Genomic DNA, 23,980 nt, shown 5'->3' with positions numbered 1-23,980 from the left:
TTTCTATTTCTGAGGGATTATGGGTAATGAACCTTTAATCGAGTGTAATGCGGCTCCGCTCGGCTGTCATAGGGTGCCCATTGTCACCTGTAGTTAGTGTAGTATGATCTCTGCTTTACCCAGTGTTAGCTTTGGTTTGCCATTCTCAAATAGAAGCTAATGAGCATCATCAATTTTCTCGTGTGGGGGAATAACGCTGGAGGCAAACAACCGAAATCTGTGTGTGTTTTACAGGAAAAAAGTTACTCCTGTAGTGGCAAGATGGATGCTGGGTATTCTCACTATGACCTGCATGAAATACATCAAATTATTCGGCTTTCACATTTCACCAAATGGACAAAACAGCTTCAAATTTAGAAAAAAAAAAAACTCTACTGACACACGAGAGAAAACCTCCTCACAGTTTCCACTTCAGTGAGGTTCTGGTAAATGAGCCTCCAAATGATGCAACACATTTGATTTTCTAGTTTATGTGTCAAAAATATTTCACTGCGGAGGGCCAGAGGCATGCTCTCTGTTTGTATTTGAGCGGACATGACGGTGAAATGAAATCCAGGAGTCCCTGGCTTTCTATTTCTGTTGGCGCCTCTGCAAATGATGCTTAAAATGTGTTTGTGTGTGTGTGTGTGTGTGTGTGTGTTTGTGTATGTATGTTTGTGTGTGCGCGCTGTAGCTAAACCTGACTTCGAGCGACGAGGCAGGGAAGCCAGAGAGCAGTTCCACTTCCATTTGAGCCTTAATTACCAAAATCAGAGAGGGGGGATTAAGCGAGCGATTAGGCCTGCCGGCATGACAGCCCTCTGGGTACACATTACACCAACCCTTCGAAGAGAGAGCTGGTTTTAGAAAAGTCACTGTGCACAACAAGTAGACCTGGGACTCGTTCTGATTGGCTAAACTGTCTTCATCTCTACTGCTTAATAGCTTCTGATGTTACTTGTGGCTGTGCCTCTAATGTTACCTATTATAGGTTGAGGACTTCAATCCTTATATGGAACAATGTGAAGAGCAAGACAATCACACTGCAGTTTTATGACAATAACAAAAAAAACAATTGTAGAGTGTTTAAAAATGTAAGAATTGGCCGTTTTTCCACAGTTACAGTTTAACTTAAATCACGCCGAGTTGAGCCGAGCGATGAAGTCATGTGTGTAACAGCCTGTAGCCTCCCAGTAGGGGATCACCACACCGGACTACAGTGTTGTGGCCCTGCTAGTGACCCCAATATGCGACTCAAACCAAAGCCGTGTCTTGCAACCTGAACCTGGTGACTAAAACGTGGTTCAACTCATTTTGTGGAGGATGAATTTCATTTTGTATTCCGCTGCACTTTGTACGGCGACTCTGAGGAATCGTTTGTTTGAATAGATTCAATCAAAGATATCTTGATTTGTTTTGGTTGTCTGAAGGTGTTTTTAATCTGGAGATTTACAGATGGCTGTTAGGACAGAAAACACTGCATCATAAACGGGCTATTTCTATCATTTAAACTCAGTGTTTTGAATTTGTGGGACTGTACATTATGATTTATCATGTGGCCATCCTAGCTATTGTACACTGAAATTAACAAAATCAATCAATCAATCATGTGTGGATGGGGTAGCAACTAGAGAAAAAACACTGTTTTTAAAAGTCTTGCTGTGCTCATCTTTCAGTACTTTTGCAGCTACTATCTGAATCTCTGTGTTCTCTGTTTAGTTACATCTCTACATCTCCCGTTTGTACTTTAAGATATCAGCATTATTACCATGTGCTGCACTGTGGTAAACCCTAGAACACAGCAGGATTATTAAAATTATTATTTACCATTAAAACGGCATTATAGTTTGTGTTACCTGAAGAAAGAATGTCTCCCCTTTGGTTCATTATTGTTGTATAAATCACCAAAATTATTATTCCAGAGAAAATGTGCTTCTTGATGACTTGCAATGCAATGTAAGGTTTTTCTTGTTCTGGTACTTCTTAATTCTTAAGGTGGATTCATAGTTAGGCTGCATTCATATATATATTCTGTGTTTTCTCCTACAGGTTTTGGATGCAGATAGTTTCTGAGCTGAAGACAACAATGACTATCTAAACCATCTTCTCTGCATTCTGCTTGCAGCATATTGTTGCTCTCTATCACAACGACTGCAAGGCAACAGTCTCCTATTCAGTGATGAGACGAGGTAAGCGTTCCTGTTGACATTCAATATCACAAAGTAAATGACAGAATGTAAACACAGATACTGTAAAAAAAAAACGACAATACAGCCTGTTCATGTACGAATGTCGAGTGTTGCAGCGGCGCCATCGACGCTGAATCAACCAGACGCTGAATCAACCAGACGCTGAACTATGAATATAAACCGATGCTGGTGGTATGTAGGGGGGGATTGTGTCAAGTATTAAGCTACTTTTAATGAGTCCAAACTGATTTCAGAGAAACAAACAATACAAATCTATGCTCAGTTTTCATAAATATGCAAACTACATAATGTTTAACTGTGTGTTTTCCTCAGGCAAATCATAATTCTTAAAAATCTCCCACCACTTAATTGTACTCATTTTGTAAGGCAACCTACACATTTTCTGTTTTTTTGTTGGTGTGTTTGAACACCTCACCGAGTTGACCCACGTGTACTAACTAAGTGTCATGTTGAACACAGGAAAAAACCAAGTAGGTCAGCTGGTAAATCAAGTTACTAAAACCACCGGGGGGTTTAGTTGTTGGATTCACACACAGGCCGTCCTCAGTAAAACATTTGACCTGAGAGAATCGACTACCATCTGGACTTCCACCATGATGGTAAACGTGTGAGGAAAGACAAAATGTTATGTGTGAGAGTCCTCTGAGTTTGTTTATAGAGACGGCAGAAAGAGGAAGTACGGGGTGGATCGTACCATTTCGCTGATCTAGATGAGTCTTCATGTTGCAAAGCTCTCCTTTAATGTCCCCGGGCACCTCCATCCCCAACTTCTGATAGAACTCCCTCTGCTTCTTTATCTCCGCTGCACCGGGGGGAAGAGAAAGGGAGAAAATAAAGAGAGGGCAGTGTCTTTTTTTTTTTTTTTTTCCAAGGTCACTGCAGTCAGCGAGGCTTTTACAATCCAGTGATGTGTGTGATTATTATGTCTGTGGGCTGAAACCTGCTTCATTAGCTCCTGTAAGACCATCAATAACAGCAAGAATATTGTATTAAAATGTATTTTTCTATATATTTTCAGCTTGCAGACAGTGATACAAGGACATCATTAGGACACAATTAAAACAACATTGGTAAGGTTAATTGGTTTGTTGGATAATTTGCAGGTTGGTTGAAGCATAACAAAAAAATGATACATGATGCTTACCCTCTTGAAGTCCGGGTACCAACTTGTAGACAATGTCTTGCATTGTTCTGTCATGGCTAGAAAAAGAAGAAAATGATAAGTTAATGGGAAATATTATGTGCCAAAAGCAGCTGAATGTGTAAACCCCACATCTCATCACTAAATACTGAAATATTATGAGGTTATACTCTTGGTAAAACTGTTTTTGCATAATCTAAAACCCTGGCCACCACTCACTGCTTGAAAATAAAAGCTGAAAATCACAAGACGACATTTATGGAGAAATGTCAAATGTTTTAAAAGAGACTGAAAAATGCAAATGACGCAGGCTCTGGGGCTGCTGTGTGTGGAGCATATGCTCTGTCAGTCAGTGTTAAATAACCTTTCCCCGTTTGAGCGGGTGACACAGGTGCACAGTGTGAGTTCTGGTTTGCCGTCACCATGACGGTGCGTTTTAGCAGCCGGCTAACAGATACGACACGGTGAGTTTGTTGCAATGTTATGGAGGAATACTTGAGAAAACGCCTGATGTTTGTCTCCCCTGCCGTCCGGCAGGAGAGTCGTTGTATCTGGGGGTCAGGATTTGCTGCCACGACGCTGAGACTCGCTCCAGAAAGCAGATACACACTGACCCCTGCTGGATAAAGCTGGTAGTGCATTCTCACAGCCGACACTGTTAATGAGATCTGCTGTATACAAATGTCTGTGTTCACCTTATTATAGAGCTCTAAAAGTCTACAGGAGGAATGAACACCAGTTTTTTTTTTAAAAGATATTGCCTTATTTTGGTGGTCTGGTGACGGAGCTGTTGTCTCACATGTTGCTCCAAAATCTCCCAAAGGTGTTTCAGTTAGGTTGAGATCTGGTGACTGTGAAAGCCACAGCGTATGATTGGTGTCATTTTATACTCTTCAAACTGTTCACTAACCCCTCGTGCTCCATATGGAGGCTTCTGTGTTTGTTTCTTCATTCATTTATTGAAGTTTTTCCTTTTATTTGTCACTTTTCTGCAGATATATAAAGTCTATCAGTATTATATGAGTATATATCTGAAGGTCTAGATACTGTATGTTGTCTGTGTTGTCTTTCCATAATGCTGTTTTCTTATTCTGCCATTTAAAGTGAAGTTTAACTTTTACCAGGTTCAATAATGATTTAATAAAAATGGCCTATAAAGCAAGCATCTCTGAAAAAAAATATTTTTACTGTTATATATTGACCTAATGAGAAAAACAAACAGCCATGATGATTACTATTTATGCATTTAAGGGTTTAAATATCCAGAAAATATCACTTTTAGCAAAACGACCATGTACTAGCATTCAGGGAGCACTAACTGATGAGCATATTGACTTTCAGCAATTGATGAGCCGACTGTTATTTCTTGATGCCCTGTGCTGATTTTAAGGTGATTTATTTATGTTTAAATGGGTAAAATGTATTTATGAATTATATAAAAATCCTCCAAAGTTCCGAAGTTCCTTTAGAGTAGTTTCAGGTAACAAAACAACAATACAGATGATCGCCCGGGCCTACTGGCATCAGAGTTTAGAAAAAATAAAGCCGTGAAAACCAACAATAAAAATTACTCTAAATCCCCAAAACTACAGAAAACCACAGAAGAGACACTGCAGTTACTTTCAGCACAAGATTGTCTATTAGTTCATTTTTTCCCTGTTAACAAAGCCAGGTGAGATAATCACAACACTGTGAGATTAAATCCCACTCATGACCTTCCAACCAAGTGTCACCCATGTCATTGCTCTAATCTGTCTTGTACAGTCTGAAAAACAGCCTTTAAGGTTTATATTATATAACGTTAGCAATAACTAACATGTATGTGTTTACAAGGGAAAAAGTCATTTTATAACAAGATCTGGGTGAAAACTCTGTACTGACTGACCAGCAGTTGTGCGTTAAAACAGTTTATTGCGCAACGTAGTTCGGCTCAAGTTTAATCACTGTTCTAAATTCATCCGCTACCCGACCTGTAACCATAGCAACATTAAAGAGCAAAGCTGTCAAAGCTTACTCGTTATGAAGTTTTGAAGAATGCGACGCAGCAGAGGGAAAAAAAAATGGAGAAAAACGGCGCCTGAAGAGCTTAAAATGATAGAAGAAGAGACGATTAATACAACTAAGGCAACAAAATTTAAGTTAATAAACTGAGAGACTGATTTGGAGACGTACTCTGCAGTTACGACACCTTACGTGAATTTTATGCCTCGGTTCAGGCTGGCGGCGAGTACGGTGTGGCAAGTTGTCATGTCTTGCTTCATAACTTTTGATTTTGAGTGCAAAACTTTCACCAAAACTTTGCAAATGCTTTCGTTTTATATTGTTGGCAAATGACCACGATATAAGCAGGATAATCAACTTGTAGATGTGTGTTAAACAGTTTTAAGGCATCTTCACATCTGGTGGTTCTTCACGTCTCCACGTCGTGCATTACAAACGTTTAACGCACTCTTACTCGCCAGGGAAATTAGCTGGCATTCATCACCAGCTAATTTCCCTCTAGAACTAGAACCGAGTGACGCCAGGCTGTTCTTTGTACATGTTTTGAGTTATGCGAGTATGATTCTGCGATGGATTCATTGTCAAACCAGAATAATTTTGAGTATGAGAAGAACACAAAGGATTAAAACCATAAGCCACACTTGACAGTACAAGTGGCAGGATTAGTCCTGCTGAGATAATTCTCTGTGAGGAGACGTCCGAGTGTTATTTTGAGTTCAATCTCAGACATCAACTTTGATTAATCTTCTTGATGAGCAGATGGGATTTATGTGTCATCTGTGAGGCGTTTTTGCCTTCAAATCACTTGTGATGTTTCCCATCAGCTCCAATTTCCTGCAAACAATGAGGCAAAAAACAGCTGTGCGGATAGCTAATGTGTTTGAAATGGAGCATTTCCTGCAAAACAATGAGTCTGCAGACAGCGCAGTTTAGACAGTAATGACTAAATTGCTTGTACACATTTAGTTTGTGTGTCACATTAATCAGACATTAATGTATGAGTGCTTGGAGGGGGGCGTGAACAACACGATCCCTCACAGAGGGGGGACTTCTTCCAGAAACACTTGTAAGATGACTTGACTTCCACAATGCCACCTCTTCACTTTAAACTTTTACATTTTCAAAAATCTACAGTATGTGCTTCAAGTCAACAGGGGAATTATAGAAAAGCAACTTTTATCTTTCATTTTAAGAGAAAGTGCAACTTTTTTCAAATTGTTTTAATCATTTGGAGCGACATGCTTTAAATATTTCCCAGAGGAACTTGCTGCGGTCCACTACAGTCTCATCATGCTAACAAGCCGGTCAACACTACCTGACCATCTCAGAGCTGATTACAGGTAATATATATTATTATAACTATGAACTATATTTGTATTATATTGCCTGTGTTGGCAGGAAAATGTGAGAGATACAGTATAAACGGATGAGTGATAAACTAAAAATCAATATAAAGTGCCTTAGTGAGATTTATTTATTGAGGTTTTTCCTTTCTTCTGTTTGTAATACAGTCTATACACATGTTGAGGGGTGCGAGTCTCGTCTTGCTTGGTTGGTAAAGGTTATCATTTCCATTTACAATAGAGGCAGTAGAGAAGTGCAGCAATTCATGTACTCTTGATTAGTTTTTGATCAATATGGGTTTTTAAAGGTTCTTCCTGTTCTCTTTAAACCTGCATTAACTGATTTTTTTGTTTTCAGCAGAAACAAGTCGTGAACTCAACACTGACGTCATCTTTTAAGTTGATATGTCGAACCTGTTAGCAAACAGTTGGCGTCGTGTTTCTGTCCACCTGCTGAATAAATCCAGTATTGACTCTCTTTTAGCTCTGCTGTTGGTCTCCACCGTCTCCTGAGGGAAACATCTGGCTCTTTAGCTGCTAAATGCTCCACTATGTTCACCATTTAGTTGCTGACTGTGTCTTTTTGCCATTTGGCGCTGAGCAGGTAGTGAACAGTGGGGTTTTTTTAGAGCTGCCTGAGAGCGCTCAGAGTGAACCGAGACAGTAAATTTGCAGCCGGACAGCTAAACAATGAACTGAAACTCACTATAAAGCCCCGTAAAGCCGAGAGGAGCTACAGAGACCGGTGATAATTCTTTGTTGGTTCGTTACTACAAGTGATACCTCTGACACGACACACTGCTGTTTATGTTGAAAGATACTGAATATAGTTGCTTTAAATGTGAGTAATGAAGTGTTAAGTATTCAAAATTCAATTCAATCAAAGTGTGTTAATTTGTAATCATCTCAAAGGGCTTCATAGATTAGACAAACAATGACACCACCTGCTGGTATAGAGATACTATTTTGAGTATTTATTGATTTATTCACCCAGAGAGTCTCTTCAGATACATGTTGGCTACAGATATGATATGCCAATTCACTGTCTGGTATAGTTTTGTCATATGACTTGAAACTCTTCCACTTCGTCTCAGTATCAATCAACAAGTAGCCGGCAATAACAGATCGAGTGTGTTACCAGTTTCTGATCGTGTACTGAGGTGATGTGATATCATGCAGGGCACAGAGATTACAGGTTAGGTTACAGAGAAACTAAATCAGTCAAATCACCTTAATTATTGTTTGGAAAGCATGAAAATCTGCACGGCGAATCATTGACGTCCCACCTCTGATCCATTTAAGGCTTTAATAGTAATTTTATCACAATTTCTATTTGTTATTTGTGTTATTGTTCGAAAAATTTTATATTTATTGCTCTGTATGCTGTATGTTTTTGTATCATATAGCCTACATTATAATAAGGGACTACTTTACGTTGTAATAATGAGTCATTGCATGCCCTATTAGGCGCATATTGATCTGTTGTGTTACGTTTGGATTCAACCAGTAAAGAACCATAAAACTTCTCCAGTGTTTTTATTAATAACAGTTGTGTAAATAGGCCACATTAACAACAGTTGTTTTTTTTTTTTTTTTAATAAAAGAAAGAAACAGAATTGCAAATGAGCTCGGATATAAATGCTATGATGTGTAGCTTTAATTTATTGTCTTCTTTCTTATGTATCTGTCTCTATAAATATACACAGAAACACAGACCACTCTCAGCAGATCGGCCACGGAAGTTCAAAGGGTTTTTTTTTTTTTTTTTTGTTCCGCAGAAGAGTAGAAATAAAACGTGAAAGGCCAGCAGTACTTTGCTTCTTGGTGGTTTATTGTTTACTGGCAGTGTTCTGCTGATGCCCCCAGAGGCTGCAAGTAATTCCCTGCACACTGATGGAGCACTGTCAACAACAGTGTGTGTGCACGCATGAGTGTGTGTGTGTGTGTGCGTGCGCTATACTATATGTTTGTGAGTGCAAGGTTCAGAGAGAAACCGAGAGAGGATGGGTGTATATTGTAGATAGCGGAGAAGAAAGACAGCAAATCACTGTGCTTGTGTGTGTGTGTGTGTGTGTGTGTGTGTGTGTGCGCATGCAGTGGTTCCCTCACTCACCCGATGTACTGCAGTGGATGGCTCTGATGAATAACAATCCTACATGTGGGGCACGTGTTGTTTTCCTCCAGATACTTCACTAGGCAGCTTCTACAGACTGGAGACACACAACAACAAACACAGATGACATATGAGTTACTCTCCGAGCTATAGATATATAAATTAAACCTTTGGCCATGAAATATACAGTACAGATAGTATGTTTTCAGATGCCAGTTACAAATAAATGTTTCAGTGCACTTACAGCATCATTGTGTAACTGTGACTGAAATAATCCTGATTATTAGTCTTGAATATTTGTGGAAGGACAAATTTAGAGCCGCAAATATTTGTTTGATTGATAAGCCGACCAAGAGAAAATATTTGTCAACTATTTTGATAACTGATTAAAGGTCACGTTATGTAAAATGCACTTTTTCATGTCTTTTCAACATAAATGTGTCCCTGATGTGTCCAGAGACGCCCAAACTATGAGAAAAGACCGTCCTCTCTCTTCTTCTTCGGCCCTGTCTTTCAGTAAATGTGTGTACAAAAACACTGATTAAATTTGGCTCCCTTTATGACATCATAAAGGGATGTGTTAAACAAATGACCTCCCCCCAGCAGGCTGACGGTCCCCGCCCACTAAAACCCACCTCAAACTTGGAAGCTGTAAGTTTTGCCAAGTTTTGTGCTGTTTTACTGTTTATTTAGTGGCTGTTGAACTTGGCGTTAGCATGTTGTGTGGCTAATAGTGCTAGCAATGTTGTTGAGGGGCAGTCAAGAGAAACTGTGTGAAGCCTTGATTTGAAGCCAACTAGATAACGACAATCGTAGGTCGGATGGTGGAAACTGTTTTTTTCATGCTGCTTTTTGTAGAACTTTGAACTGCAACGCTAGCTTAGCTAGCTTTGTTGTCATATGTTAGCCCACTCTGCTCCGTGATCCTCACCAGTATGTGTGTGTTGCTGCTGTAACATTATGTAAATGTATTTGATAGACAGGCCATGAAGGTAACGATACACATATGAAAAAGAAATGGTCAAACCACAGGAATTCCTTTGCTTGGCAACGTTGTGTAACTTGGATTAGCACCCAGAAGCTAACTTGCTCAGTCCATAATGCTGTGGTGGCCCGCTGGCCACAGTCGAGCCAAGGCTAAAACGTCCATTCTGGTCCACAGATACACTCAGCGTTACCGTAATACTAATATTAGTGACGCTGCTGCAGTTCCAGTATGAATATAGATACTGTCAACAGCCCTCTGTCTCTCCTGTTGCGGTCATATAATCTCACATTGTATCACAGCCGGAAAACCACAACCAGTTCCAGAGCAGGGCGTGGGGAGCAGCAGCTCGTTTGCATAGACACATAAACATCCCATAGAGAACAGGACTGAAACAGAGAGGCATGCTAGAATGCATGATCTCAGTGGTATTTTCAGCAAAAAACTGCCAAGACATGTTTTGGGGACCTCAGAGACCTATATGAACTTGTTGAATAGGAGTATATCATGTGACCTTTTCATTTCAGTCATTTTTAAAGCAAAAATGTCAAACATTCCCCAGTTCCAACCAGTCAATTGTGAGGATTCGCTTTGTTTTTCTTTCTGCTATGTGAGAGTAATTTGAAGAGGTCACCTTGGATTTTTAGGGAAACTGTGACATTTTTCACTGTTTCCAGATGACAGATATATATAACATGAAGTAAAGCATGAAACAGCATTTATAGTTTAAGGCTAGTGTGCAATGGCCATCCCTACAGAGGCCTTTAAAATACATAAAACTCAAAATACATACAGAACTGCAGAAAACACAACAATACATAAACATACATTAAAGTATACGTGACTGATCCCTCTTTAAAATGATAGATTTTGAGTTTATGGAACACACAATTCGATAATGAAAAGAGTCGTCAGCTGCAGCTGTAGACTAATTACATCATGAGCTGAACATCTTTCACTTTCAACAAACATTTTCTTTTTCTTTTTTTTTGCTGAAGCATAAAAAAAAACACACAAACAACAACAAACAGATGATTTAACACAGACAGACGTGACAGAACCAACACGCTATGAGACTAAAACAGATGACAGTCAACCTTAATATTGATTGGTTGTAATATTGATAAATCACATTCTACAGCTTCACTCCCAGCGAGATGATAAGAGCATCACCTGAATAATTAAACTGTAAACGTTGCCGTCAGGATGTAGTCAAGTTTTCATTCATTCATTTCATGAATCAGGTGCAACTGTTGCCATTTCTTGCATATTATGTTTTCACATCAAGTTAATCTATGATTTGTTTTATGTATTTCTTCAACCCACAAGTACGGCTGCAACTGACAGTTAGAGAGAGAGAGAGAGAGAAAGAGAGAGAGAGAGAGAGGTGATGTTCTCAAATTATTTGTCTTGTTCTGACTAAACAGTCTCAAACTCACAGATAATCAATTTACAATATTTAGAACAGAGAGAAGCAGCAAATCTTCACATCTGAGAAGCTGAAACCGGTGAATGTTTGGCTTTTTTGCTTGATAAATTACACTTTTTAATCAATTAAGTGACTAATTATTTCACTTCTACACGCAACACAGTGAGAAAAATAAAGAAAATAGAGGATGCACTTCTGTGACAAGCTGCAGGATGTTTAACTTAACGATTGACCTCTCACTTATCCAACCTTTCACGTGCGTAACACGAGACTTATTGTGAGAACCGGCGCTGTGATTCACTGCGGTCTCAGTTTTATTGCAGTGGAGCTTCGGTCTGTCAGAACAGCTGCAATGATGACGTGATGTGAGTCTCTTTGTCTCAGATCGCCGGTGGTGGAGCCCCCCCTTTTTTTTTTTTTTTTTTCCAAAGCGAGAGGGAGAATCAAAGCATCTCGTCTAGACTCTGATGTTTTCCTGCTCCCATCCGCAGTGAGAGAGCTCCCTCTAGTGGACGAACGAGGTACTACGCTGTCTGAGTTCATCTTAGATGTCTAAAACAGATTCATGGCTGTTTTATAAAGCTGCGTGTGCTTATTATTTAGGGATTAAGATCAGGATATAAAGAGAAGATGACTGCTTCATGCTACAAAGATCACATGTGGAAAAAAGGCGATTGTTTTAGTTTTGTTTATGTCAAAAAGCAGCAGAACTGTCAGCTTTAGATACTCAAGAATCAGGTGTAAAGATTGGTCTGAAAGGTTTTTCCTCACTTTAAATAAACAAAAAAGGTTTCATTTTAATCTGTTTCAGGCGAACCGGAGAGCGACTGATTGGTCCACACTCCACACTTTTGATTAGATTATTCTGACCGACCCAAATGCCAAAACACACTGTGCCAGGAATAAACGTGCCAAGTTCGATTAGACTTCTCCGAACGCAGCGGGGACGAGAGCGCCCTCGAGCTTAAAAACCCCACAGACGCCTTTCATTATTTATCAGACAACTACGATATGATTTCACAATTGAGAAGAGCTTCAAAAACATCAGCATGGTACTTGTCAAACTACCAGCATGTGGCTTGATGTCAGTATAATTACACTGTTAGCTCTGCCTTCTAGTGACTCAGTGAGTATTAAAAGGCACTTAAGGCTGCAAATGAGGTAAACAGGCCGAGGCCTCGTCCACTCGCTGACCTCCAGACCTTACAAAACGGCTGATTCAAGGTCGTACTACTTGCTTTTCACTTCGGCGGGCGGTGTAACACGAGCTGGCGTACTGTACGACGCAGAAGGCTTCGTCTGTAGAGAAAAGCTCCTGTTTGTCACAAACTGAACCAGCATGTGATGCTTTCAGGGACACTGAGGCTGCAGAAAACATGAGGCTTCATTGGTTTGTGCAAGAAGTATCTGGCTGGATGGTTGAGGAATCGAAGGAGGAAGCTCTGAGGAAGCATTTTTAAATTTTATACAACGTCACTGTGACAAAACGAATTATTCTGGCCCCGTAATGTTGAGCACAAACACTCAAAGTTAACAGACGCACCTGTTCAAATTGATTCCAATCTAAATTGTGAGCTCTTTCTGCTGCAAAAACCCTTCATTCAAACTCAACATCTGGAAAAAAAAAAGGTATTTTTTGAAGTCAGAAGCCAAATCAGGGCACATTTTTTAAAAAAAGCATCTTAAAATTCTTTCGGTCTTTGACTTTTTCTTGATCTTTAACCCTTGTTTTTATACCTTTGTGTCTCTTTTATTTCGTCTTTTCTTTTCTCTCCTCTGTGAAGCTCTTTATAACTTCTGTTTCACAAAGCGCTACATAAATAAAGTTAACTTACGTATATCAGAAGACGATTAACGACGACACATAAAGCGACTAAAAATGAGTCGAACAGACTTCAATCACTTCATCAACAATAGAAATGTACCTGCAGTCACATTCAAATATCTACCATTAAGTTAATTCATGTTACTGTCTCTCTGTTTTATGTCGGATTATGTGTTTGTTTGCTTCTCTCAACAGTTAATTAACACAAATCAGCTCATTCATATTTTCACTCCTGATGTGTAATGAACTTCACAGCCTGTAAGACTGAGACTGATAAACACACACAGGACAGAAGGTAACACCGTTTCTGCATCAGTGCAAACCGTTTTTATGCACCATAAAACACACGAAAACAACTGTACGACTGTATCACATCTGATTCTTTTCCACACGGTTTGGCAGCGACATCACAACAATCTGTTAAAGACGGAGCTGCACGGCGTTTTTTTTTTACTGTTTGTCTTCTGTTGCAGATTCGGATCACGAGTCGCTGCGAGACGTATTTCAACCCACTGATAATCTGAATATATGAAAATTAGTCCCAAAAATCTAATTACTGCATCTGTAATCACAGAGAAAAACCAGAAGCAAACAGTAAGTAGTGCAAGCAGAGTTGTTTTCCTCCTGATGACACTTTCCCAGAGAAACAAAACAGTTATGAATGACACGTTTAAAACGTTTAAGAAAGTCCAATTATGTCCTGAGATGTTTTGGAGAGGTTTAGGAATATAAATAATCCCTTTATCTTCAGGTACAATATACAGTTTCAGGCTTCTTAAAAGCTACTTTTATCTGAGAGACTTTTTTATTTCTGTTTTTATTTAATCTAATGATTTTATGATTTGTCTTTTTTTATTTTTCTGCCCTCATGATGCACTTTGTTTTGAAAGCTCTCTATGAATAAATAAAGCAGAGGAAATGTGAGTAGCTGCAGAAAAACCTGCTCAGTTTTTGTATTACTGTTTTATTTTAGGGTTTGTTTTTCATTAAGTTTAGGAAATTCCCATCTAAATCTGTTTCACCGGGTTAGGGGGAAAAAATTCAAAACAGTCGATCCCATACGGGGTGTAAATATCCTCGACTTGTTCTGATGACACAACATCTGTTTTTGTCTCTAAAACTATATTAAAGTAGTTATGACAGCTTGTTATTCCACTTCACTTTATTAAAGTTACACTCCTGCATAAACAAGCTGAAAATAGACTAATTACAGCCAATAAATCAGGCCTGGGGGTTTACACACGAGTATAAAAACCCTGCTGAGGATGTTTGTGCTACAGATTTTTTTTGAAAATTCATTAGGATGAAAAGAGCCTGAGACAAACACTACGTTAGTTATTTTAGGGATGGATCCTACAGAGAGTTATTGGAAGGGATGCTGTGCAACTCGAGGAAATAAAAACTGCAACATCCAGCTTTTAGTCTGCAGCGGGTTTTCACTCGAGGCTCTGACCAGACGGCATAATGACTCTGACTGCAGACGGAGACAGACGAGATCGCCCCGCTTTATTGGAAACACCCGGCTAATGATGCACCGCTGCGTGAACAGGGGATGACATCTTCTCACCTTCGTCTGAGGGCTAATACATGCGGCGGTAACGTTTTCTGTAATCCTGTGAGTCTCGCTTTAAGGTTTCATGAAGAGAAAATGACGTTTATATAAAGCATGAGAGCGTTTTGCTTAAAAGAATAAACATATATGTGTGAAACTCTGCTGTGCATGAATAGAAATGATGGGAAACATTAAGTTGCAGGTTGAAAAACTTCTTCTTCTACTTCATAACTGGCGGTGAGGACTGTACAGACTGAAGGTAGTGTTATAAGTCAAAGTGCAGCTTTAAACAGAGCTGCACAGATCTCAGAGGCATCACTCTGTCTCCAGGATTCCTCCCATCGGGGGGAAAAATCCTGGAGGTAAAAAAAAAAAAAACCCTGAGAGACAAAACACAGCCAGCGTGAGTCAAACAAACAAGAGAAACAAGAACAACAGGAGTGGAAAAAAGGGAAAGAATACTTAAAAAGTACATAGAAAGACAGATGAAAGCGTGTGCGAGCAGGTGACTCACAGGTGTGTAAGCACTCGGTGACGGTGGTGGCGTCGATCAGGTAGCCCTCACACAGACGACATGTGATGTGGGCGTTGATGTGACACAACTTTATCTTCCTCGTCAGCATGTCGGGGTTCTGGGGAAGAAGAAGAAGAAGATTAAAAATGAAGGATTAAAGCTTTTAAACAAAACTCAAGCATCGTTTTTAAAATGGTTTTAAATCGTGTTGAAACATCAGGATCAAATTCTTTATGAAATGTAACTTTATACATCAAAGTATTTTCTTTCCTTCCTGCATCAGCTGGAATATTTCAGTGATAAACCACAACATTTAAATACTGTTCACACATTAACATGTAATGAATGAACGGTGTCTTTTCTGTTTGAAGCACATTTCACCCTCCAACTTTACCTTTAACACTGACTTACCTTCACTAAAACTAACATTTTTTACGCACTAAGGGTTTTTTTATAGTATTTTTACTTTAAATTACATGAAAACCTTTTCTAACAACATGTAAAACGTTTCAAACACAAATTTATTTTTGTTATTTGCGTGGCAGTTTGAAACATAAAGCCTGTATTTTTACCCAGTTATTAATGTGAGTCATTTTCGTTATGAATAAGACATTTCTTATCTGTCCACTGACAACACCGCTGTATGTGTCACTTCCTGTTCACTCAGTCATTTCTAAACACACACAGAGAGAGTTGTGTTGTATTTGATATTAAACCAAATTTATTTTAAACCCTTTAAACTGTAACTGAAGTTATTTTAGCCTCGTGTGACCTTACAAGAAGAGAAAAAAAAACATTATTTCCCTGTTAATGACACATACAAATACTCTACAACTAACCGTTATTAAGTTTATGTTTAAATATAAAAAATAAACTAAACAGACTTTTCTGTGTGTTTGAGGTTTTACAGTTAACACTCGTCTGAATATTAAAGGTTTCACAGTCGTTCTATCCGAGTCTCTAATATCTGCTGGAAGTTCTGATATCTGTTGAAGGAAGTGTTTCATGTTTATTCATTATTTTTTATTTTAACTAACAGGTGGTACAAAGTTACAGTATAAATGGTAAATCATCAAAACACACATTAAAAAAAAAAAAAACTGCAGAAAAAAACCAGCTGTAACTGTCGGTACAGATGGTGAGAGTGGTGAAACTGCAGCAGTTGTTCTTTTCCTCGCCTGTCATCTATTTTTAGGACTCAACTTATAATCCTGTTTCTCTCCAGAATGACTGAACAGCCCATTTGTAGAGAGAATTCATTTCAAATAAGCTATCATGTTTTTGCTTTATATGTATTTAGTCTGATATAATGACTACATATATAAGTTTGAATACATTTGCCAGATCTTGATTGATATCTCTGAAGATTCTCAGTCTTCCAGCTCATAGTTTATCCAAAAACACTGAATCTAATGATTATTTTCATTAGCGGCTAATCTATCACTAATTTTCTCAATTAATCAGTTCGTTTTTTTGGTCTGTAAAACAACAGTCAGGTGTCTAAGTTAAAAGATCCCCTTCAAATGTGCTTTCAATGTAAGAGGAGGACAAAATCCACAGTCCTCATTTTTGAGTAAAAATGTATTTAAAAGTTTATCTGAAGTTAATATGAAGCCTCAGCAGTCTGAGTTAGTCCAATAAAGTGGATGTCTGCCAGAGAGACGGTCTTTTTAGTAGAAAAAATTCCCTCTTTGTGTCTCGACGGACAGTATTTTCCTGTTCAGCTGCGGTGGAAGGATCGGAACAAAAAGAGGGAATCTGGCACTAAAAAGACAGTAACTATGAAAGATATCAACTTGGTTTGACTAATATTAGCTTTAAATTAACTTATTAATACATTTTGTGGATTTTACCCCCATCACAGACATTGTAAGTGCTTTATGTAATGGTCAGTATGAAGAGGAGGGATGATTACAGTAAGAAAAACATGTCAATATTCATTTGGGCTCCTGACTTGAAAAATTGTTGAATTAGTCCTTTAAATGTGAATATTTTCTGGTTTCTTCAGTCTTCTATGATAGTGAACTGAATATCTTTGGGTTATGGACTGTTAGTTGAGACAAACCAAACATTTTTCATAAGTTTATGGACCAAACAACTTATCAAATAATAAAAAGAGAATAAAAATCAACAGATAATGGAAATAATCATCAGCTACAGCCCTGCATGAGTCACACCTGGACTCATGTGACTCAAACGACTGATGGTCCAGTTGCTTTCTGGATAACATGATAGATATCAATTACTGCTGGCCCTGCTGCTCGTCCACCTGCAATGTCAAGCATTAAACAAAAAAACCCACAGCAGGAGGAGAGGACCGCCAGCAGCAGTAATGCACCCAAAAATCATAACAAGGAACATTAGCTTCTATATTACTGCAGCATTTTATGTCCGCTAGCAGAGCTTCATTGTTTTCTATGTCTGTTCTTATTGAGCCCAGGGGGGGCTACTGCTGCAGTTATTGTAAGTTCTAGGTTTTCATCTCCTGCTCGTGTGTGTGTCTCCTGGAAGAAAATGCGACGCAGCTGTGTGCTCGTTATTACAGCAGAGACGCTACGACGCTTCACTCAAGACATTAAAATATGGTCGTGAACGTACAGAGTGGTTTTACTGAAGCAGGATCAGCTGAAACCACGTCGACTCGCACGTTCCTGCAAGATCACAATCAGACGAGCAGGACTAACAGGCTGCGACGGGGAGCTCAGCTGGTGATTCATGCTTTAAAAAAAAAAGATGAATATGGGAACCGTGTTGAAAGCAGTGATTTGCTACACAGAAGCTGAGTAATTGTGTTGAGTAACCGAGTGACTAACTGTGGTTTTTACTTAGTGAGAAACGTGATCGACAAGAATCTCAGCTGATGTGTCAACAGGTCTGTGAGCTCTGTGTTGTTGGTCCACAGCGGAGACGGTTTCTAGTGTTTCTCTATCAAATATGTTCTCAAAATGTTCAAAATTTGTGCAACATTTGTTTGTAAACATGAACCATTAAAGCACAGAATCAGCTGACATGATAACGACCTGAAAGTGGATCCTGCTTTATTACCTCATGTAGTTTTGAGCTGCAATGATTAATTAATTGATTAGCTGCCTGCTATTAAATTAACCACCAACTATTCTGATAGTCGATGAATTGTTTTGACTCATTTTTTAAGAAAATTCTCTGATTCCAGCTTCTCAAAGGTCAATATTTTCTGGTTTCTTTAGTCGTCTATGACAGTAAACTGAACGTCTTTGTGGACTGTTGGTCAGGACACAACTAGACATCTGAAGTGTCATACTGGACTTTGGGAAACAGAGGTCGCCATTTTTCACCATTTTCTGACATTTTATGGACCGAATAACTAATCGATTAATCAAGAAAATGATCAACAGATTAATTGATAATGAAAAGCCCTGGTTTTGAGGACGGACCCTGTGTCAAGATCTAGTTTCAAAACCTTGATTATTATCTGTGCTTATATGTTTAAAGCTGCAACAATTAGTCGATCAACAGAAAATTAATTATTTTGATGATCAACTAATCATTTTTTTTAAAAGCAGAAACTGTGCAGGTTGCAGCTTCATACATGATAATAAACGTTTGACTGCTGCTCAGATAAAAGACAACATTTAAAAATGTCACCATGAGCTCTAAGAAAACTATAATAACTTCACTATTTCCTGACATGTCAGTGACAAAACGATAAATCAAGAAAATAATCAGCAGATAATCAATTAACATTACATGTTTCATTACAGTTTCAGAAACACTCCAACCAGCCCGTCTGGCACCAACAATCTTAGCGAAGTCGAGATGACCTGAAGCTCCTGACCCGTGCACAGCTGCCACATGATTGGCTGACTGGATAACAGCATCAATAAACAGGTGTACAGGTGTGACTAATAACGTGCTCGGTCAGTGTGTATAAACGTCATCAAGTGTATGACAGGTGAAAGTATGATGGATGTCGGTTTATCATCGCTCTTATAATAAAAAACACCAGAATGATGGTGATGAGCTGACTGGCAGAGAAAACTTTTAAACATTAAAAAAAAAATGTGTTTCAAACTTTTGATTCAAACTAGTGTGACACTCCGAGGAGACTGCAGAGTCATTTTTACTCACTGCCCACTATCAAACTGTCAAATAAACATTACTACAACCAGTTTGTTACTTCTCCTCTCACTTATAACGCTGAAGAAAGTGAATTTCAATCAGTTTAGATTCTATTGTCACTTCGCCAACCGTGGCGGCCTGCCAACCAATTAAACAACGGGGTAAAATACAATTACTGTACAGTATTTCTCCTCCCCGCAAAGGCTGATTGACGACGCATCGACCAGGGTTTCTTGCGGAGCGAACGCATTGGTAACTGAGTGTGTGACTAACCAACAGAACTACAACAGCAGACAGTTGCAGCCAAATCATAAGATGTGAAATTACCAACAACTACCTCTCACATAATGTCTGGTTCTGCCCGGTGAGACGGCTGACATCCATCATTTAGAAGCTACAGCCTGTTCTCAAATCCTCGCTGACTGCTGAAAATGTGCAGGTGTCTAGACGCCGGGATAGACACGAGGAAGATGAAGACACCGGTCGAACAGAGATGCTATTAAAAAAAGATTTGTTTTTTTAGGTAAATGGTGGGGGGTTTTTGTCATCTGGTGACACGTTTTTTTTAGTGAGTTGACAGTAGGGAGGTGACAGGAAAGGAGAGAGTAGAGAGACGGCAACAAAGTCTGACTCGAACAGGGGATGTTGCAGACTTTTTAAAAAAGGGATTTCATGACCCTGTAATCTCTCAATCTATGAGTGAAAGAATAAAAACAAGCACTGAAGCTTTACTACCTGTAGTCAAATGTTAAACCTTCATTTCTCACATAATAACTCAACTAAAAGTCTTAGAAACATGTTGATACGCAGGAAATTCTTTCCTGACAACCACCTAAACAAAGACATGTCCCATGTCCAATAAAGGCCCAGTATAGACCAGTAAATGCCTAAAATGTTCAGTAACACACTTCTGTCTGTTGTCAAGGCCTCTGCCAGACATTTCCTTAACTAAAGTCAGACAGACCGATTTTGCCCAATTTTAGAATCAGGCCATATTTCTGCCAGATTGGTTGTCGTTTCACATGCCGATTGAGGTCACAACGCCTGATTGATTACCTGAACGATCCAACAATCTGACTCTCGGATGATCGGTTGGATTTCTGGCATGTCAGAAATGTAAGTCAGCTGTCTAGCAGTTGAAGCAGTTCCCACAAAATCCAGTATAAAGTTACCTCAACACGCTTTATTGGATTTGTCTGTGGATAAATATGTTCTGTCCTCCTGTGAGAGGCAAACTGCGAGACATCTAGTCTGCTGGAAAATCCATACAAAGAAGAAGAAGAACCCCCTTTGGGTTTCCGTGTAAACATTCAATCCGAGCCCTCGCGTCATGACCTGTCGATCGATCGTACGGTCTGAGCACAGAGGGTCGAGACGAGAGGAAACAGCGCCGTTCTTACCCCTAATACCGCCATGCGTCGACTGTGGATGGTGCAGCGGCCACGTCTCTTCCTGCGGTTGTGCGGCCGACACTGTTAGCTCCGCATCATGGAGAGCCTCTCATCGGAGCCTGAAAAAAAAAAAAAGAAGAGAGAGGGAAAGAAATCATTTATTCATTCTGTTAGACAGAATCATTCAGAAATCCCACTGGTGTTATTACTTTGAATGAAAATCAGGGTTTGCCAGCATAGTGATGGAGAGAGAACAGAAAAGAGGCCCCAGTAGCTCAAAAACGACCCAAATATTGCTGGAGACTGAATAATCACTGTGCAGATGCAAATAGCTTTAAAAAAAAAAAAAAAAAAAGGCAGAGGAGACTCAGAGGTGCCACCCACACTGTTTGATTGACACCTGAGAGGCAAGAAAGAAAGAGTGTCATGTTATACCACTTTAAAAACCAAAGTTATTACTGTACAGTGTTGCTGAAAGTTGTGCTCGTCCTACACAGAGGGCAACACGTTTGTGTCTGATTTTCAGGCGGGCAACAGTGATGATCGTGTGATTCATTGCTTAATTGTAGGAGTCTGACCACTCCGGTCACGATGGAGGAGGGAAAGCCAGGCGGACACCCACCACCGCTGTTTCATCCTTCCCTAAACACACACACACATTTTTAAAAAAAAAAACTGCCTTTAAACTCTCCGGTGACAATGTTAAGTCTACCAGCCTGCCTCTGTCTGCTCATCAGACTGTGAAATTAGCCCAGTTAGTCTACAGAGATGAAATGTGGCGGTGGTGGAGGGGGGGGGGCTGCTGAGGACACACACTGTACTGCTTCACACAGATGTTGGCGTCGCATGACACGCGGTGACTCCTCTGTGATGTCATGTTTTATTTGTCGGCGGTGGGGTTGAGTTAAGGGCGAGTTCACGCCGAGCAGGTTTGAAGTGAGAACATGAGAACATAAAGTGTCTGCGCTAATAACGTGAAATAACTCCTGGAGGATAAGAGGGTTAGAAGAAGACAGATGTTGACAGCTGCTTTTCGAGCTGTTATTTATGCTTGAGAAGCTCAACGTGTCACATGTAGAAAGCAAATGTGAAATCAAGACGAGGTGAAATACCCCTACAGTGAGAAAGAGAACCAAAACTCTCTAAATCAGCAACAGTATATGGCCAAAAGTTTACAGACACCTGAACGTTACATCTATATGGGGAATAATCTGCTGTAATATCAGCTACAGCTGCAACTGCGATTATTTTCTGTATCGATTAAAGTCCAAAACTCATAATCATGTGTGACACATAAAAGTTTCATATCCTCATCACATTTGAGAAGCTGCAACCAGCAAATGTTTGGCATTTTTCCTAATCGATTAATTGTTGCAGCTCTACATTTCTTTAAGGACCTGGCTTTGTACGCAGGAGCACAGGCCGTATTCATACAGTGGATTGCAACTCACATCCATGATGTTGAAGACCAGGTGCCTGCCCGGCCCGCACTGAAAACATTGTTTCACTAGCAAACATGAAGTGTGCAATCTACATTAACATCAGTATTAGCACTGTTAAAGCTGTCAGATGACAAATTAATCCACTGGCTTGTGCAAACGTTAAAAAGTAACTAATGTTGTGTGGTTTTATGATCAACCTGCATCAATGATACAGTAATATGACAGCGGAGCAAGAGCATCACTGCTAACTTAACCTTTCATTGTCTTATTTGTTGTTCAGTGAATGAGCGTTATTCTAGTCTTTTCTGATTGGTTTATCATCACAAGGTTGTATTAAATGACAATGTCTGGAGGCAAGTGACACACGACAAACTGTTGTGTTTTGATGTCAGTCTAAGTTGAGGGTATCAGTAGCACAACTGTCAGGTCAAAGGCAAACAAACCCTTGTATGTGTAAAAATGAGCCTCTCATACAGGTGATGAGTTACGTTAGCAACAATAAGAGGCTCTTGTTTTGTTCAAAAGGCCGAACTTACAGTTTCATTATCCAGATGAGAGGACAAGTGACAAGCATCAAGTGATACATAAGCAGTCGAATAAATGACATCACTGCATCCAAATCAAACCTCAGAGTTCGCTTGTCAACGTGTTTCACATTTTCTCTTCACAGTGTTCTGTTGTTTACTGTCGGATGTGAATTTAAGTAGAATAAACTGAATCTCATCACTTGTTATTTGTTGTCTTCTTATTTAATTTTAATACATTTATATGCGCTCTTGAAAATATGGTTTCCCTCAGAGCATTATAGCAGCGATCCACCACCACCACTGAGTATGACATTCCTAGAAGGTTGGACTAAATAAATAAATAAATCCTCAGACCACAAACTCTGATGCTTAGTCAAAACTGCTCCTGCTGAAATCAAGCGTCTATATTGTGACACACCTCATGGGTTCATACAATCTAAAAGGTGCATCCAGCCAGACTCCATTCATAAATCCCAGGTTTAAGGGGATGCGGCTGTAGACCAACGTTGTTTCCGTGTCCGTCAGGTACTGTTGCTCCATTCGGCCGACACATAATCAGACTAACATACCTTGATTTTCTTAAAAATAAAAACAAAAAACCTGGCACTAATACCACATAGACCACATACCACGCTGTCGAGCCACCCTGAATCACCGCAGGGGGAAATTCCTTCACCATGACTGCTCACATCTTATTGGCCTCCTTTACACTCTTGCACATTACAGCAAATTAGGATGAAAGTCCCCAAAACAAAAAGTAAAAGGTGAATTAGGTACGAACCCCAAACCAGATACTCTCCTGAAGAACCCCTCTCCTCTGCCCTTTGCAAATTCCCTTTTTGGAAAATATAAAGAAAGGAACTGGAAGCAACTGCAAGATGGTGAGACGTTTGGAGACAAAACAGAACATATGTGGAATATGTGCCTACTGAATTTGGTAACCTCCTACATGGATCTGCTCTCACCTACCAGACCCTGAGCACCCCCCCCGTCCTCTCTGGCAACGTTCCCTCTCTCTCCTTCATCCCCCTCAGCTGTGCAACTGCTCCACTGTGCTGCCAAAAGAGCCGTCTGATGTCTATGAAGGGCTCAAGCTTTCCCATGATGAAAGCTCTGCCACTTGAGGAGGAAACAAGACACCAGAGCACCAGGAAAGAGTGGTAGGAGGCACGATCCGAACCGCGTAACTGCATCGAATTTCAAAACGGGGTCTGCTCGAGGCGCTCAGACTTTGAGTGTCTCGCCTCTGCGCTACGCAAAAAAAAAAGCTCATCCAGACAGAAGACGTGAAAAGAGGAGTCGAGCTAGAGCCGGTTGGAGAAGTCACAGTCCATTAGGTTTTCCTCTATGGACTCAGGAGAGTCACAGACCTGAATGCAGACCCCTGCCGTGGCCTTCTGGAAATCAAACGCCCCAACAATGACAGCTAC

At 39.8% G+C, this 23,980-nt stretch overlaps 1 protein-coding gene across 3 annotated transcripts in view; it reads right to left on the bottom strand.

The window, feature by feature from the left end:
• LOC122990347 (polycomb group RING finger protein 3) overlaps positions 1-23,980 on the bottom strand; it is a 119,892-nt gene that overhangs the window by 72,880 nt on the left and 23,032 nt on the right. For all 3 annotated transcript variants that reach the window (XR_006405328.1, XM_044363675.1, XM_044363674.1), the window contains exons 2-6: positions 20,591-20,700; positions 15,093-15,210; positions 8,788-8,884; positions 3,334-3,389; positions 2,884-2,991 (exon numbers count right to left, since the gene is read on the bottom strand). Coding sequence is in view for 2 of the 3 variants with exons in the window: in XM_044363675.1 (XP_044219610.1) it covers positions 2,884-2,991; positions 3,334-3,389; positions 8,788-8,884; positions 15,093-15,210; positions 20,591-20,605 (394 nt within the window). In the remaining variant the exon portion in view is untranslated. The remainder of the gene's footprint in view (positions 1-2,883; positions 2,992-3,333; positions 3,390-8,787; positions 8,885-15,092; positions 15,211-20,590; positions 20,701-23,980) is intronic.

Source organism: Thunnus albacares, chromosome 10 (assembly GCF_914725855.1).
Source record: "Thunnus albacares chromosome 10, fThuAlb1.1, whole genome shotgun sequence".
Classification (NCBI taxonomy): domain Eukaryota; kingdom Metazoa; phylum Chordata; class Actinopteri; order Scombriformes; family Scombridae; genus Thunnus; species Thunnus albacares.
This window is presented reverse-complemented; position numbering and strand designations above follow the sequence as displayed.